Source organism: Callithrix jacchus, chromosome 11 (genome assembly GCF_049354715.1).
Source record: "Callithrix jacchus isolate 240 chromosome 11, calJac240_pri, whole genome shotgun sequence".
Taxonomy (NCBI): domain Eukaryota; kingdom Metazoa; phylum Chordata; class Mammalia; order Primates; family Cebidae; genus Callithrix; species Callithrix jacchus.
This window is the reverse complement of record NC_133512.1, coordinates 5,320,403-5,333,577: the sequence shown is the minus strand read 5'-3', so window position 1 is coordinate 5,333,577 and position 13,175 is coordinate 5,320,403. Positions and strand designations below refer to the sequence as shown.

Sequence of the window (13,175 nt, the reverse complement as noted above, 5' to 3'; positions counted from 1 at the left end):
CCATGTACCCCATTCAGTGCATTTTTCTTTATTCAGCCCCTGCCTGTTGTTCTGCATTCATGTGACATCCTGGTGTGGGGAAGCTCAGGAATTTGGTTAAGTAGATTGCAAAGCAAAGATGCTGCATGACTCCTACCCCCGGGACAGCCCTGATTTGAGACTCTCATTTTAGATGGGATTAGATGCAGCCAGATGCAATATTTTAAATGTATTGCTGAGTTAATAACAGCCCACATTTTATCTCTATCTAGCAAAGTTCAAATTGAAAGGAGGAGGAGGCAAATAGGCAAGGAAGACACACACAATATTGCTCGGGGCCCATCTCTGTTCTCTTTGCAAGTAAATTGTAAGAGAAGCGTGGTCTTTCCCATACTACGTAACGAAAAGACCAGATAATGAAAACCTCTATGTAAACAGGAGGAGTTCTAGGGGCCCCCACATCCTCTGCCGCTTACTTCCTAACCCCAGAATTTACACAATGAATGGAAAAGGCTGCAGCCCCCAGGCTGAATTTTGAACGCAAACAGCTGTGTAATTACATACAACCGTATTCCGCTGTACTTTTTGTGTAGTAATTATAAAACTGTTCATATACACTTTTAAATATATTGGTTATGATCCGTGTTGACGTCCACATTGTTGTTAGGAGAATTAGACCAAGGGCTTCAGACTAAACTCAATATTAAAAGAACCTCAAACATTCAAACGCAACCTGACTTCGGACTCTGGGTCTCAACAGTGTCTGTACTTCCAAAGTGCCATCGACATTGTGGTAGAAGCTTATGCTGGTGCTCGTTGTGCAGTGTGTCCACAACCAGGTCTCAGTCAGCTACTGAGTCTCTGCAGTCACCCTTCGAACCACCCCTTCTGTGTACCATCACCCTCTTCCACCCGGTTTCACATCAGTGCTTCTCAATCTATGGCAATATTGCCCCTCACCCCACCCTGGGGACATTTGGCAGTGTCTAGAGGCAGATTTGTGCTGCTGGCACCTGGAGGTCACAGGCCAGAGATGCTGCCAGCATCCTGCAGTGCACAGGGCAGCCCGCACAGCAAGGACAGAATTACTCTCTGCCCATCATGGCAATAGCACTGAGGTTTGAAATCCTGAGATAGGGCCTTAGGGTCTCTTATCTCAAATGATCCTCCTCCAGACCATCCCCTGACACCTAGAGATATCTTTCCAAAACACAAATTTGATTCCTCTGCCTGACACCTCCATGGCTTCCCCACAGTCATCAGAGTAACGTGGCGCTGCATTACAGGCTCCCGGTCCTGTCTCCGTCCTTCCATGGCTCACTGCATTCTGCCACTCCGATGCTCTTGCCGGGTGGGAACGTTTGGCATTCCCCCAAGACACCAAACTTTCTCATACCTCCACAGCACTGCTCAGGTGATCCCTCCACCAGGAGCCAGGCTTCTTCAGTGTTGAGTGCATCCTAGGGACCTTGTTAAAATGCAGATTCTGATTCTGTAGGTCTGCAGCAGGGAATGAGACTCTGCATCTCTAGAAGCTCCCAGGTGGCACTGATGCTGCTCATCTGAGATCACACCTTGAGTGGCAAGGAACTAGGGCAGTGGTTCTCAAGCCTTAGTGGGCACAAGAATGAGTTGGAAGGCTATGAAGGCATCGGCTGCCAGGACCCACCACAGGGATTTCGATTCAGCAGACCTGAGGTGGGGGTGTGGAAGGCAAAAATGAGCATCTCTAGTAAGAGTGTGGCCCACACAGTGAGTCACAAAGCCTCAGGCCATCTCTCTTCCGCCCCACCTGCCTCCATCCCACCTCACTGCTAGGTCATCCGCATCCTCCTTCAGGTTCCTAGAGACCCCTTTTACTGCCTTGGCCTCTGCAGACCCCACAGGGTGTGCCCAGAGCTGGGCCATCCACCCATGCCCTCCACTCGACAGTGAGCTGAGGACAAGGACAGCCTCTATCTCCACGTCTTTTGTGGAGTTGGGCCACCAGTCAGGATTATTTCTCCTCCTAGAAAGCTGGGCAGGCATCTCAAAACTCCTTAAGTACCTCATTTGTATTCTGAAATGGTTACCAGTTCTCTCCTGCCAGGGTCAAATATCACCAATGCCCGTAACACACCTCATAGCCATCTGAAGGACTCTGGGCTGGCAGGAATCCACGTCTCTCTCCCTTCGTTGATAAATGCTGGTGCCTAACTTTTCTACCCTGTTGTCTTCTTCCTCTTTAGGTTGAGGAAAGCATTGTGGAAATGGCAATCTTTCTAAAAGCACTGTTTGGTAAAATGTCAGCGCTTCTAGTGTATCTCACATCTGGAGTCCCATAGAAATCGCTGTCTAGAACCCCAGGGCTCAGGAAACATGAGGAGCTTGGTCTGTGCACCTCTCTGCTCCTGGGGGAAGGGGCCTTCCTTCCTCCCAGGCCCCAGATTGTGTCTCTCCCTTTAGTTTTTATTTCCATAAGATGAAATTATTTTGTTTGAAAATGTCCTTTATTTTTAAAGCACCCGGGTAGAGGAATGCTGTTGCCGGGTCCTCCCAGGACAAGGTGGAGCTTGAGGGTGGCTGGGAAGCTGGGAAGAGCGGGCTGGGAGGAGAGGAGGAGGCCTTGGGGCTGAGGAACCCAGTGGGCAAAGGCACAGGCCATGGCATGGATACAGTTGTGGGGACAGGAACAAGAGGTAAGTTTAGAGAAGTGAAATGGGGCTGGATTCTAGAGGAAGGAGGATGCAGAAACCTCAAGTACAGAGGCCCTTAGAAGGCGGGAACCGTTCCTTAAACTAAACACCTCTCTTTTCATTGTTTTTTTGTTTCCCCAGAAATACTCCCGAAGTGGTTCTGACATTTGTTCACTCCCGTTTTTGGCCAAGGTCTGCCAGAAAATTAAATTGTATGTATACAGTTTCTCCCTTCCTGAGCACTAGCGTGTAATAACATCTTTGCCTGTCCCCTTTTTCTAATGACTAAAATGATCTTCACACTTAAAAGGCATCCCTGAAGGTGAAGGTGTTTTGTTCTCAAAACACGACTTGCTCAGAAACCAGAAGGCAAATGAGCTCTGAACAAAGTCGTTTGGGAAATGTACTGAATGCCAGCATCTTTGCATCTCAAAGCTTGGTCTCTGCCCCAGGCCAGAATGCAGCCTGCAGTGAGGGTCGCTGCCGGTCAGTGCCTGCCAGTGAGGTGCCCACTGCCCTCCACCTGGAAACAGCCCCTCCCTGCTGTGTGAGCTACGGACCAGGGTGGGCAACTGGGCATGGCAAGGACTCTGGGCATCTTCAGTGTGAGGCACTCACAAGGCTGGACATACAGCAACTGTTTTTTCACAGGGCCCAAACTATGACATGAGAAATCTGGCTCACATATGTAGGACTAGGGCTGTGCATGCAGAGACACCGTCAGAATTCCCACACCCTCCTGGCTATACTCCAGCTCCATTCTGAGTCTGGTTTATGCCAGACATTGTCATAACTGCTGTTCAGAACATTAAAGAGTAAAACAATGTCGAGAGGGCGTTGGACTCAGAGGCAATAGAGCGTTGGATCTACCCTCCAATAGAGTGTGGGATCTACCCTCCAATAGAGCCTGGGATCTACCCTCCAATAGAGCCTGGGATCTACCCTCCAATAGAGTGTGGGATCTACCCTCCAATAGAGCCTGGGATCTACCCTCCAAAAGAGCCTGGGATCTACCCTCCAATATAGAGCCTGGGATCTACCCTCCAATAAAGCGTGGGATCTACCCTCCAATAGAGCCTGGGATCTACCCTCCAATATAGAGCCTGGGATCTACCCTCCAATAGAGCCTGGGATCTACCCTCCAATATAGAGCCTGGGATCTACCCTCCAAAAGAGCCTGGGATCTACCCTCCAATATAGAGCCTGGGATCTACCCTCCAATAAAGCGTGGGATCTACCCTCCAATAGAGCCTGGGATCTACCCTCCAATATAGAGCCTGGGATCTACCCTCCAATAGAGCCTGGGATCTACCCTCCAATATAGAGCCTGGGATCTACCCTCCAATAGAGCCTGGGATCTACCCTCCAAAAGAGCCTGGGATCTACCCTCCAATATAGAGCCTGGGATCTACCCTCCAATAGAGCCTGGGATCTACCCTCCAAAAGAGCCTGGGATCTACCCTCCAATATAGAGCCTGGGATCTACCCTCCAATAGAGCCTGGGATCTACCCTCCAATATAGAGCCTGGGATCTACCCTCCAATATAGAGCCTGGGATCTACCCTCCAATATAGAGCCTGGGATCTACCCTCCAATAGAGCCTGGGATCTACCCTCCAATAGAGCCTGGGATCTACCCTCCAATATAGAGCCTGGGATCTACCCTCCAATAGAGCCTGGGATCTACCCTCCAATAGAGCCTGGGATCTACCCTCCAATATAGAGCCTGGGATCTACCCTCCAATAGAGCCTGGGATCTACCCTCCAATATAGAGCCTGGGATCTACCCTCCAATAGAGCCTGGGATCTACCCTCCAATAGAGCCTGGGATCTACCCTCCAATAGAGCCTGGGATCTACCCTCCAATATAGAGCCTGGGATCTACCCTCCAATATAGAGCCTGGGATCTACCCTCCAATAGAGCCTGGGATCTACCCTCCAATAGAGCCTGGGATCTACCCTCCAATATAGAGCCTGGGATCTACCCTCCAATAGAGCCTGGGATCTACCCTCCAATATAGAGCCTGGGATCTACCCTCCAATAGAGCCTGGGATCTACCCTCCAATAGAGCCTGGGATCTACCCTCCAATATAGAGCCTGGGATCTACCCTCCAAAAGAGCCTGGGATCTACCCTCCAATATAGAGCCTGGGATCTACCCTCCAATAGAGCCTGGGATCTACCCTCCAATATAGAGCCTGGGATCTACCCTCCAATATAGAGTCTGGGATCTACCCTCCAATATAGAGCCTGGGATCTACCCTCCAATAGAGCCTGGGATCTACCCTCCAATAGAGCCTGGGATCTACCCTCCAATATAGAGCCTGGGATCTACCCTCCAATAGAGCCTGGGATCTACCCTCCAATAGAGCCTGGGATCTACCCTCCAATATAGAGCCTGGGATCTACCCTCCAATAGAGCGTGGGATCTACCCTCCAATAGAGCCTGGGATCTACCCTCCAACAGAGCCTGGGATCTACCCTCCACGAATCTACGTCTTCCTTCTTCTTTTCTTTTCTTTTTGAGACATAGTTTTGCTCTTGTTGTCCAGGCTGAAGTGCAATGGCACAACCATAACTCACTGCAACCTCTGCCTCCTGGGGTTAAATGATTCTCCTGCCTCAGCCACCTGAGTAGCTGGGAATACAGGTGCCCACCACCATGCCCTGCTAATTTTTTGTATTTTTAGTAGAGACGGGGTTTAACCATGTTGGCCAGGCTGCTCTTGAACTCCTGACCTCAAGTGATCTGCCCGCCTTGGCCTCCCAAAGTGCTGGGATTACAGGCGTGAACCACCGTGCCCGTCCCACCAAGCTACTTCTAATGTGACTGCTGCTGTCAGGTATATGGGCGCCATTCTAGGTGCCAGATGCTGAACTTTCAATATGTTTCCTCACCTTGTTTTCACAACAACAAAATGAAGTAAAAGTTATTATTATTCCCATTTCACAGAGAAGGCAACTGAGCCTTGTAGAAGTAACTTCTGCTGGGCCACTGAGGACCCGAGATACACCCCCAGGTGCATTTGATCTCGTGTTCTTTGCGAACACACATATTCTTGACTCCTTTGCTGCTTCTTGAGCTGACTTTGAAAACTTGGGCCGCTTAATATCTCCGAGCCTCGTGTCCCCATATCTAAAGTTAAAGTACAATGAAATTCTGCCTGTTCCTCAGAACCATCTTGAAACTTTTTAAAGTCCACGTTTCTTGGCCCCAAACCTGGTGGTTGTGTTTTCCTGGAAAATTTCCAGGGAATTCTTAGGCCATTAGACCCCACGCCTAGACTCCTGGCTGTCCATGTCCACCCCGACGCTTGCCTTCTAGTTCAGGCGCAAGACTGAGAATGCTACACATGCAGGTGATGCTTTCATGACTCGGAATAATGTTCTCTAGCTGTGAGATATTTATTTAACCACACGGTCTGCCCCAGCCCCTGCTTCTTTTACTCTTCCTCTCCCGCAGGAGCTCCTGTTACTTTAGCCTGTGCTAGTCCAGCCTTGTGGATGCTTAGAGCCAAGAACACACAGAGCTGAGAATCAGGCTGCGCATCTGGACTGAGAAGCTGTCGCTTCCTATGTCTGCAGCAACACAACACTGCAAACTAGGTGGCCTAGAGCAACAGAAATCAACTCTCTCTCAGTGCTGGAAGCCAGAAGTCCAAAGCCAAAATGGCAGCAGGGCTACGCTCCTTCTGACGCTAGCTGAATCCTTTCCGTCTCTCCCTAGCTTGGCATGGGAGGCCGTGGGGCCTTGGCATACCTCACCTTGCAGCGCCATCGCTCCAGCCTCTGCCTTCGTCTTCACATCTGGCCATCTTCCCTGGGTGCCTGTCATTCCCTTTTACAAGGACACCAGTCCTAATGGATAAGGGTCTGCCCCAGTGACCTCATCTTAACTTGATTACATTTATGAAGAACCTGTTTCCAAATAAGGTCACATTCGCAGATACCAGGGGTTAGGACCTCAACATATTTTTGTCATGAACACAATTCAACCCCTAACAAAAGCACTTTTCCTCCTTCCATATCCTTTATCTCATGAGTTTCCTGAGCACTAAATCCAGTGAACATCTCTCATCTGTTGTGATACTATCTAGGGACAGGAGGAGGCTATGATTCAGACCCACATTCGGAGCCTCTCAGAGATCCAAGAGTTGACAGTTAAAACGTCTTCCTGATCAATCTGCTGGCATAAGCCCCTGCAAGCCAGCTGTGCAAAGTGCCATTGCGGGTCCCAGAAACGGTAGCAACACCCCTTTTCATGACTGGGGATGAAGGCAGAGAGCATCGGGATGTGAGGAGTAGAGGGGAGTTAGCAGACATGAAAGAAGATGCTGGAAGGCTGAGATGCAGCCAGCTCCCCAGTTCCCCGGTCATGTCATCATGCCTCGCTCCCATTAAGTGGAGACCCCTGCCCCCCTCCTTGCAGAATGCATTATTGTACTTTCCGTGTTAGATGTGGCCCAGCAGGACCCAACAGGGTCAAAGTGACAACTCTTCAATTGAACCACCTTTGAAAAATGGAATTCAAGAGCGTCAGTGGCCAGGAATTTTCTTGGTCCAATTTAAAGGGGAAAATTATTCTTTTATGAAAAAGCAAAAACTGTGTTTTCCTTCTTTCTAAAAATCACTGTTCCAAGTGTCATATGTAGCAGGGCACAGCTGCTTCTGTGCTTTATGGCTTACAGAGCACGTACACACACACATGCAGTCTCATGTATTCTTCAAAGCAATCCGTGCTTCAGTAATAATATTGATAACTGAAAGTTATCTGGTGCTGTCTTTGCCCCAAAAACTGTTGCAAATCCAACTATTTAAGGTCAGCACTGTTATCATCTCCTTTCCAAAGAGATAAAATCATTTGCACAAGGTCACAGCTCTGGTAATGGACAAATCTGACCTTTGAATCCGACAGTTTGCATCCCATTGAACCCTCAACTCTTAGCCCTACACTTTAGAGGAACAAGTAGGTTTTGATGCCTGACCCACTAGCATGGAGTCCTCACGCGGTAGAGACAAGACCTGCCCGTCTTCTGTGGCATAGTCCTTTGATAAAACTCCCCCGGAAGGAATGCCTTACCTGCCCTGTGCCTCTACCTGCCCTCCATCTCACTTGGTCTAATGCTTTAAAAATTCATTTGAGGTGTCCCCTCCCCAAGGATGCATCCAGCTCCCAGACTACCTTCAGTCATTTGCAGAGCCCTCCTGGGCTCCCGGCTCCCCCTCAGTGACCCCAGCTCCCCAGTGCCTGCTCCTCCTCATCCCATTCTTCAATCCCTGCCTCCCCACTGGTCTCCCACACCACCCATAAGCTCCTGGAGAGCAGGGATCCCATTTCTTAGCAGGGATCAAGCTGAGCCATGTCTACAGGCTGGTGTGCCCTTCCATGGCTTCTGTGTTCTCATTTCCTCTGACAGAGACCTACATAACACATCCACCTACAGATGCTCAGTGAAAATGAGGTACTACATAAAGAAAAAGCACCACTTTACCAGGAAAATTAATGTGTAGCTACCAGGCTATGACCACAGGGTGATCGAGTTTTTTGGCGTTCTGTTTTAATCAGTATACACAGTGCCTAGACAATGTCTGTATTTTACTTCAACAGTGGTAAGTCAGAAGGATCCCCTTTCTAAAAATCTATTCTTTTTATTTAATGTCTATATGCAGAAACCCTCATATGATTTCACATCAGTATGTGCAAACCATCCTATCCCATGTTGATTGTGTTAATTCAACACTATTTTCTTTTCCTTTTTAGCGTCCTCCTTCCCCATACTTTGCTCCTTCCACCCACGTCGGTCCTGCCCCCATGTCCAAGCTGAGCCATGTCTACAGTCAGGTGTGCCCTTCCGTGGCTTCTGTGTTCCCATTTCCTCTGACAGAGACCTACATAACATATCCACTTACAGATGCAACCAACCCACGCCCGGCCCTCAAGAGCTACCTGGGACTCACATGTGAGGCAGGCACACATGGAGATTCATTCTCACTATTTTTTCTTGTCATAATGCCCCAGTTTCATGAAATAACTTTAGGGAGATTGAACTTGAATAGCTCAATACTGTGTCATTAATAACATTTCCCTGAAGTTACAAGTGCTCCCTGAACCAAGCCCACTCACCTGATACCTGGGGATATCTGGCAGGCAGGTATAGCTCAGGGGCAGTGGGCGATGCCAGGCTGCATGGTAATTGGATAGAATGTGTGGCTAGAAGCCTGAACATCTGAAGAGGGGCCATGGATTGGGCTGGGGATGCTCTAGAAATCAAACCGTGATGACAGCAGACACCTGCCCCCTGCTGCCTACCCCAGGAACCATCCTTGCAATCAAGGCTCCCATTGTACATAGCAGTAAGAGCTCATTTGTTTTGTTTTGTTTTGTTTTGTTTTCCGAGTGCTTTCTGTATCTAAGAAATAGTTAAAGATATTGATTCCATTTTACAAACGAGAAAACTGTGGCGCAAAAAGATTAACTACTTTGTCTAAGATCACCTGACAAGGAGACAGCATACCTGGGATTCAGACCCAGAGAGTCTAATTTCAGAACCTGGAGCTGTGTTAAAAGAATTTCCACGGCTTCTCCTTCCCACTACGATGCCCTCAGTCCAATTACCTGCCCTGAGAATGCTGTCTCATCCTTTAAGATCACTTCTTCTCCCATACAGAGTTAGAAATGTTTTTTCCTCTCTAGATGCACTACCTCTTACAGCATTTCTGATGTAGGACCATAGTTACCTTTTGATGCATTAATTTCCTTGCCCATGTCAAGCTCCTCAAGTGCAGGAACTGTATCTTGTACTCATCTCTGGTATCTAATATGATTCCTGGCACACAGCAGGGACTCCCCAAATGCCTGTGGAATAAAGGAATGAATGAATGCATGAACATTTCAAACCTACACCTAGATATTTCTTTTCTTTTCTTTTTTTTTTTTGAGACAGAGTTTCGCTCTTGTTACCCAGGCTGGAGTGCAATGGCGTGATCTTGGCTCACCGCAACCTCTGCCTCCTGGGTTCAGGCAATTCTCCTGCCTCAGCCTCCTAAATAGCTGGGATTACAGGCATGTGCCACCATGCCCAGCTAATTTTTTGTATTTTTAGTAGAGACGGGGTTTCACCTTGTTGACCAGGATGGTCTCGATGTCTTGACCTCATGATCCACCCACCTTGGCCTCCCAAAGTGCTGGGATTACAGGCGTGAGCCACCGCGCCCGGCCATACAACTAGATATTTCTAAGGATACACAAGGTATCAAGTTCAGATGCAATTTTTCAGAAATAATTTTTAGTAAAAGTCAACAATGCCTTATCTAAAACTTTGGAGTAGCAGGCACATTGGCTCATGCCTGTAATCTCAGCATTTTGAGAGACCAGAGTCGGATGACCACGTGAGGTCAGGAGTTAAAGACCAGCCTGGGCAACAGAGCAAGACCCAGTCTGTATAAAAGCAAACACAAAAACAAACAAAAAGCCTTGGAGCCAGATATGATTTGAAATTCAGATTTTTTTATATTCTAGTAAAGTAATAGCACATATACATAACTTTTCTACTATCCCCAGCACCTCTTGATCAATCATACTTGTATTTTGGAGTGAAATGTATGAATTTTCACACTAAGTATTATCAAGTTTACAAATTGCCCTATATCAGCTCAGGTCAAGTTTTGCCACCAAATGAAGTTGTTACTAAGCTGAAAAAAATTTAGATTAGGGGCTGCGAGGAAGGGACTGTGGAGCTGACACAGGCTGCAGTTTATGATACTTTGAGTACCCATGGCCTTGGTCAGTCACTTGGAGCCTTTAAAGTAAGCAGACAAAGGTTAATAAATCAGCTTTCCAATTTTAGAGACCACTCTTTGTTCCTTCTTTCAAAGACAAACTCTCACCCCCAAGATGATAACAGTGGGAGGGGTGAGTTTGATGCACCCTCACATGAGACCTAAATGAGACCTTTCCTCCAGCACCTTTTTCCTTCTCAGACTGAAAATATGGCTCTTTGGGTCCATACCATTTCTCTTTCTCTTTCTCTCTTTCTCTCTCTCTCTCTCTCTCTCTCTCTCCTCCCCCCACCCGCCCCCCTGCCCCCATTGGTCTTTCTCTGTCCCTTGCTCTTGCTCTCTTTCTTTATCTTCCTTTCCTCAACTAGAAAAATAAACGCTGTCCAAGAGGTCAAATACATATATGGGGAAAATTCCCTAGTCTCACCGACAATGTGATCTTCAAAGCCTTTTCCAAAACTTTTTTTTTTTTTTTTTTTTGAGACGGAGTCTTGCTCTGCTGCCAGGCTAGAGTGCAGTGGTGCAATCTCAGCTCACTGCAACCTCTGCCTCCTGGGTTCAAGCGATTCTTCTGCCTCAGCCTCCCAAGTAGCTGGGACTACAGGCGCGTGCCACCACACCTGGCTAATTTTTGTATTTTTAGTAGACAGGGTTTCATCATGGCGAGGGTGGTCTCGATCTCTTGACCTCGTGATCCACCCTCCTCAGCCTCCCAAAGTGCTGGGATTACAGGCGTGAGCCACCACCGTGCCCGGCCCAAAACTTTTCTTAACAGTCACAACTTACGTTGGATGATTGCATGTCATTTGGTCCAAACTTTTCCAGATTTCTTGACAAATGATTAAAGTGAGAGAAAAACATTTGTAGCTCAGAGTAGACAAGGAATGGGATGGATCTAAAAACCCTAGAGCATCAGGCAGGAAGGACCCCAAGGATGATCTTGCCCTAGCTCCTCTCTGCGTGAGGGAATGTAGCGTTATAGCATCTGAGCCCACTGGGGAAGCTCCATTCCCCTCCACTCCCGCCATGGGAAAACCAAGGTGTGGGTGATGATGGGGGTGAAACTTGTCTACAGCCCACACCTGAATTGTTCCTGGACAATCTTCACCTTCCACAGGGCTGGTTCTCACTTTCCCTGTAAGTGTGGATGTGTGCAGTCAATGAGTAGAACCTTTCTAATTTCCTGCTGGTGTCTCTGTCGCTGGCCCTGTTCAACCCCCCACCCCAAATGGAAAGGGAAGGTGAATTTCCTCTTTCCAACAGCAGGAGCTCAGACCCACAGCTGCAAGCACTTTGTGAGGACCAATGCCAGGAGCTTTTCATGTGGTTTCCCTTAATCCTCCCAATTAACCCTGTGAGGGAGCTGACAGGAGTCACGTTTTGCAGATTTTAAAATAAGGCTCGGGGAGGTTAAATAACTTTCTGAGAATTGCAGAGCTGGTGAGGAAGTGGCGGATGGAGCTGTGATTCCAACTGTTGACTGCAGAGTCTTTACTGAACCACCATGCTCAACTCAGTATCTGGCAAGAGTACTTGAATTCAAAAGGGTAATTCCTCTTGTGGGCCCTAAGAGGGAGCCTGCTGCCTTGTCCTTTCAGGGTTCCAGCCTCCTCTGTTCCCCAGGGCAGGGACATAGACAGGACGAGCAATGAGACATTCAGCTTGAAGCTCTGTCTTCATTGGGTCCACCAAGTGGCTACTGACCCCCCACACTCTCCACCCTTTCTGAGTACCCTAACCAGCACTCACGCATCCCGGGGCCCTCCTCTCAGTGGTCCAGTCAGGAAACAGAGCTGTACAAGGTATCTCGCACAGAGAGGATAATATAAGGCACCAGTTTAAAAAGTGCCAAAAAGCCTGAAAGAGTAAAAAGGGAAAGGCAAGGCTACCCAGCTAGGAGCACGGCAGGAGGCAGCCAGCATCCCTAGGGGAACAGAGGAAGCAAAGGGAGGAGACGATGTTCTCAGCCTTAGGAGCCACTTGCTGCTGGGTTGCTGGGGGCAAAAAAGAGGCCGCATGGGCCAGCCCTGGAGCCATGAATGAGGGGCCACCCATGGGTGCTGGGCCCACAGTGACTAGAGCTGGAGTCACCGAAGGGAACATCCAGAGAGAGAGAAAGAGAGCGAAAATAACTTCTCTCCTCCCACTGCTCTCTCTGCCCATCAGTGCTAGCTCCAGTTCCCAAGGGAACCTGGTAAGTGTATTTTGCAGTTCCCAGCGCAGCAGTACAGAGCGGAATACAGTCCACAGAACCTTAGAGGCTAATATAATCAGCACAGTGCCCTTCAGTGTTTGACCGAAGAGGCCTATAAGCTAAAGTTCCGCCACATCCCAGAGTTCATAAGACAGGCTCCAGAGTGGCACTTAGCGTTTATCTACCTCGACGTTCTCAGAACTGTTGAGATCTCTTTATTCAAAAGACTATTTAGTAATTCCTATAAAAGGTTATGTTACTCACTCTAAATTCTAGGCTCCAAGGAAAGCCTCATCTTGCTGTTAGTGATGGAGGGTGTCCAGGTTCTTGGCGTCTTGAACCAAGAATTGGACAAAATGCGCAAAGCAAGGAAGGAATGAAGGGATTTATTGAAAATGGAGGTACACGCCACAGTGTGGGAGCGGGCCTGAGACCAGGGGCTCAAAGACGCAGTTACAGCCTTTCTGTGAGTTTGCATACCCTCCACGTGGGGTACATCCTATGTATATGACGAGGATGAAGCGAAGTTACAAAGCCATTTATGGCGTT

The 13,175-nt window shown here is 48.3% G+C and overlaps 1 protein-coding gene across 2 annotated transcripts in view; it reads left to right on the top strand.

Annotated features, from left to right (window-relative positions):
- AOAH (acyloxyacyl hydrolase) overlaps positions 1 to 13,175 on the top strand; it is a 204,316-nt gene that overhangs the window by 82,181 nt on the left and 108,960 nt on the right. For both annotated transcript variants that reach the window (XM_035253176.3, XM_035253177.3), the window contains exon 6: positions 2,796 to 2,866. In XM_035253176.3, the coding sequence (XP_035109067.1) occupies positions 2,796 to 2,866 (71 nt within the window). The remainder of the gene's footprint in view (positions 1 to 2,795; positions 2,867 to 13,175) is intronic.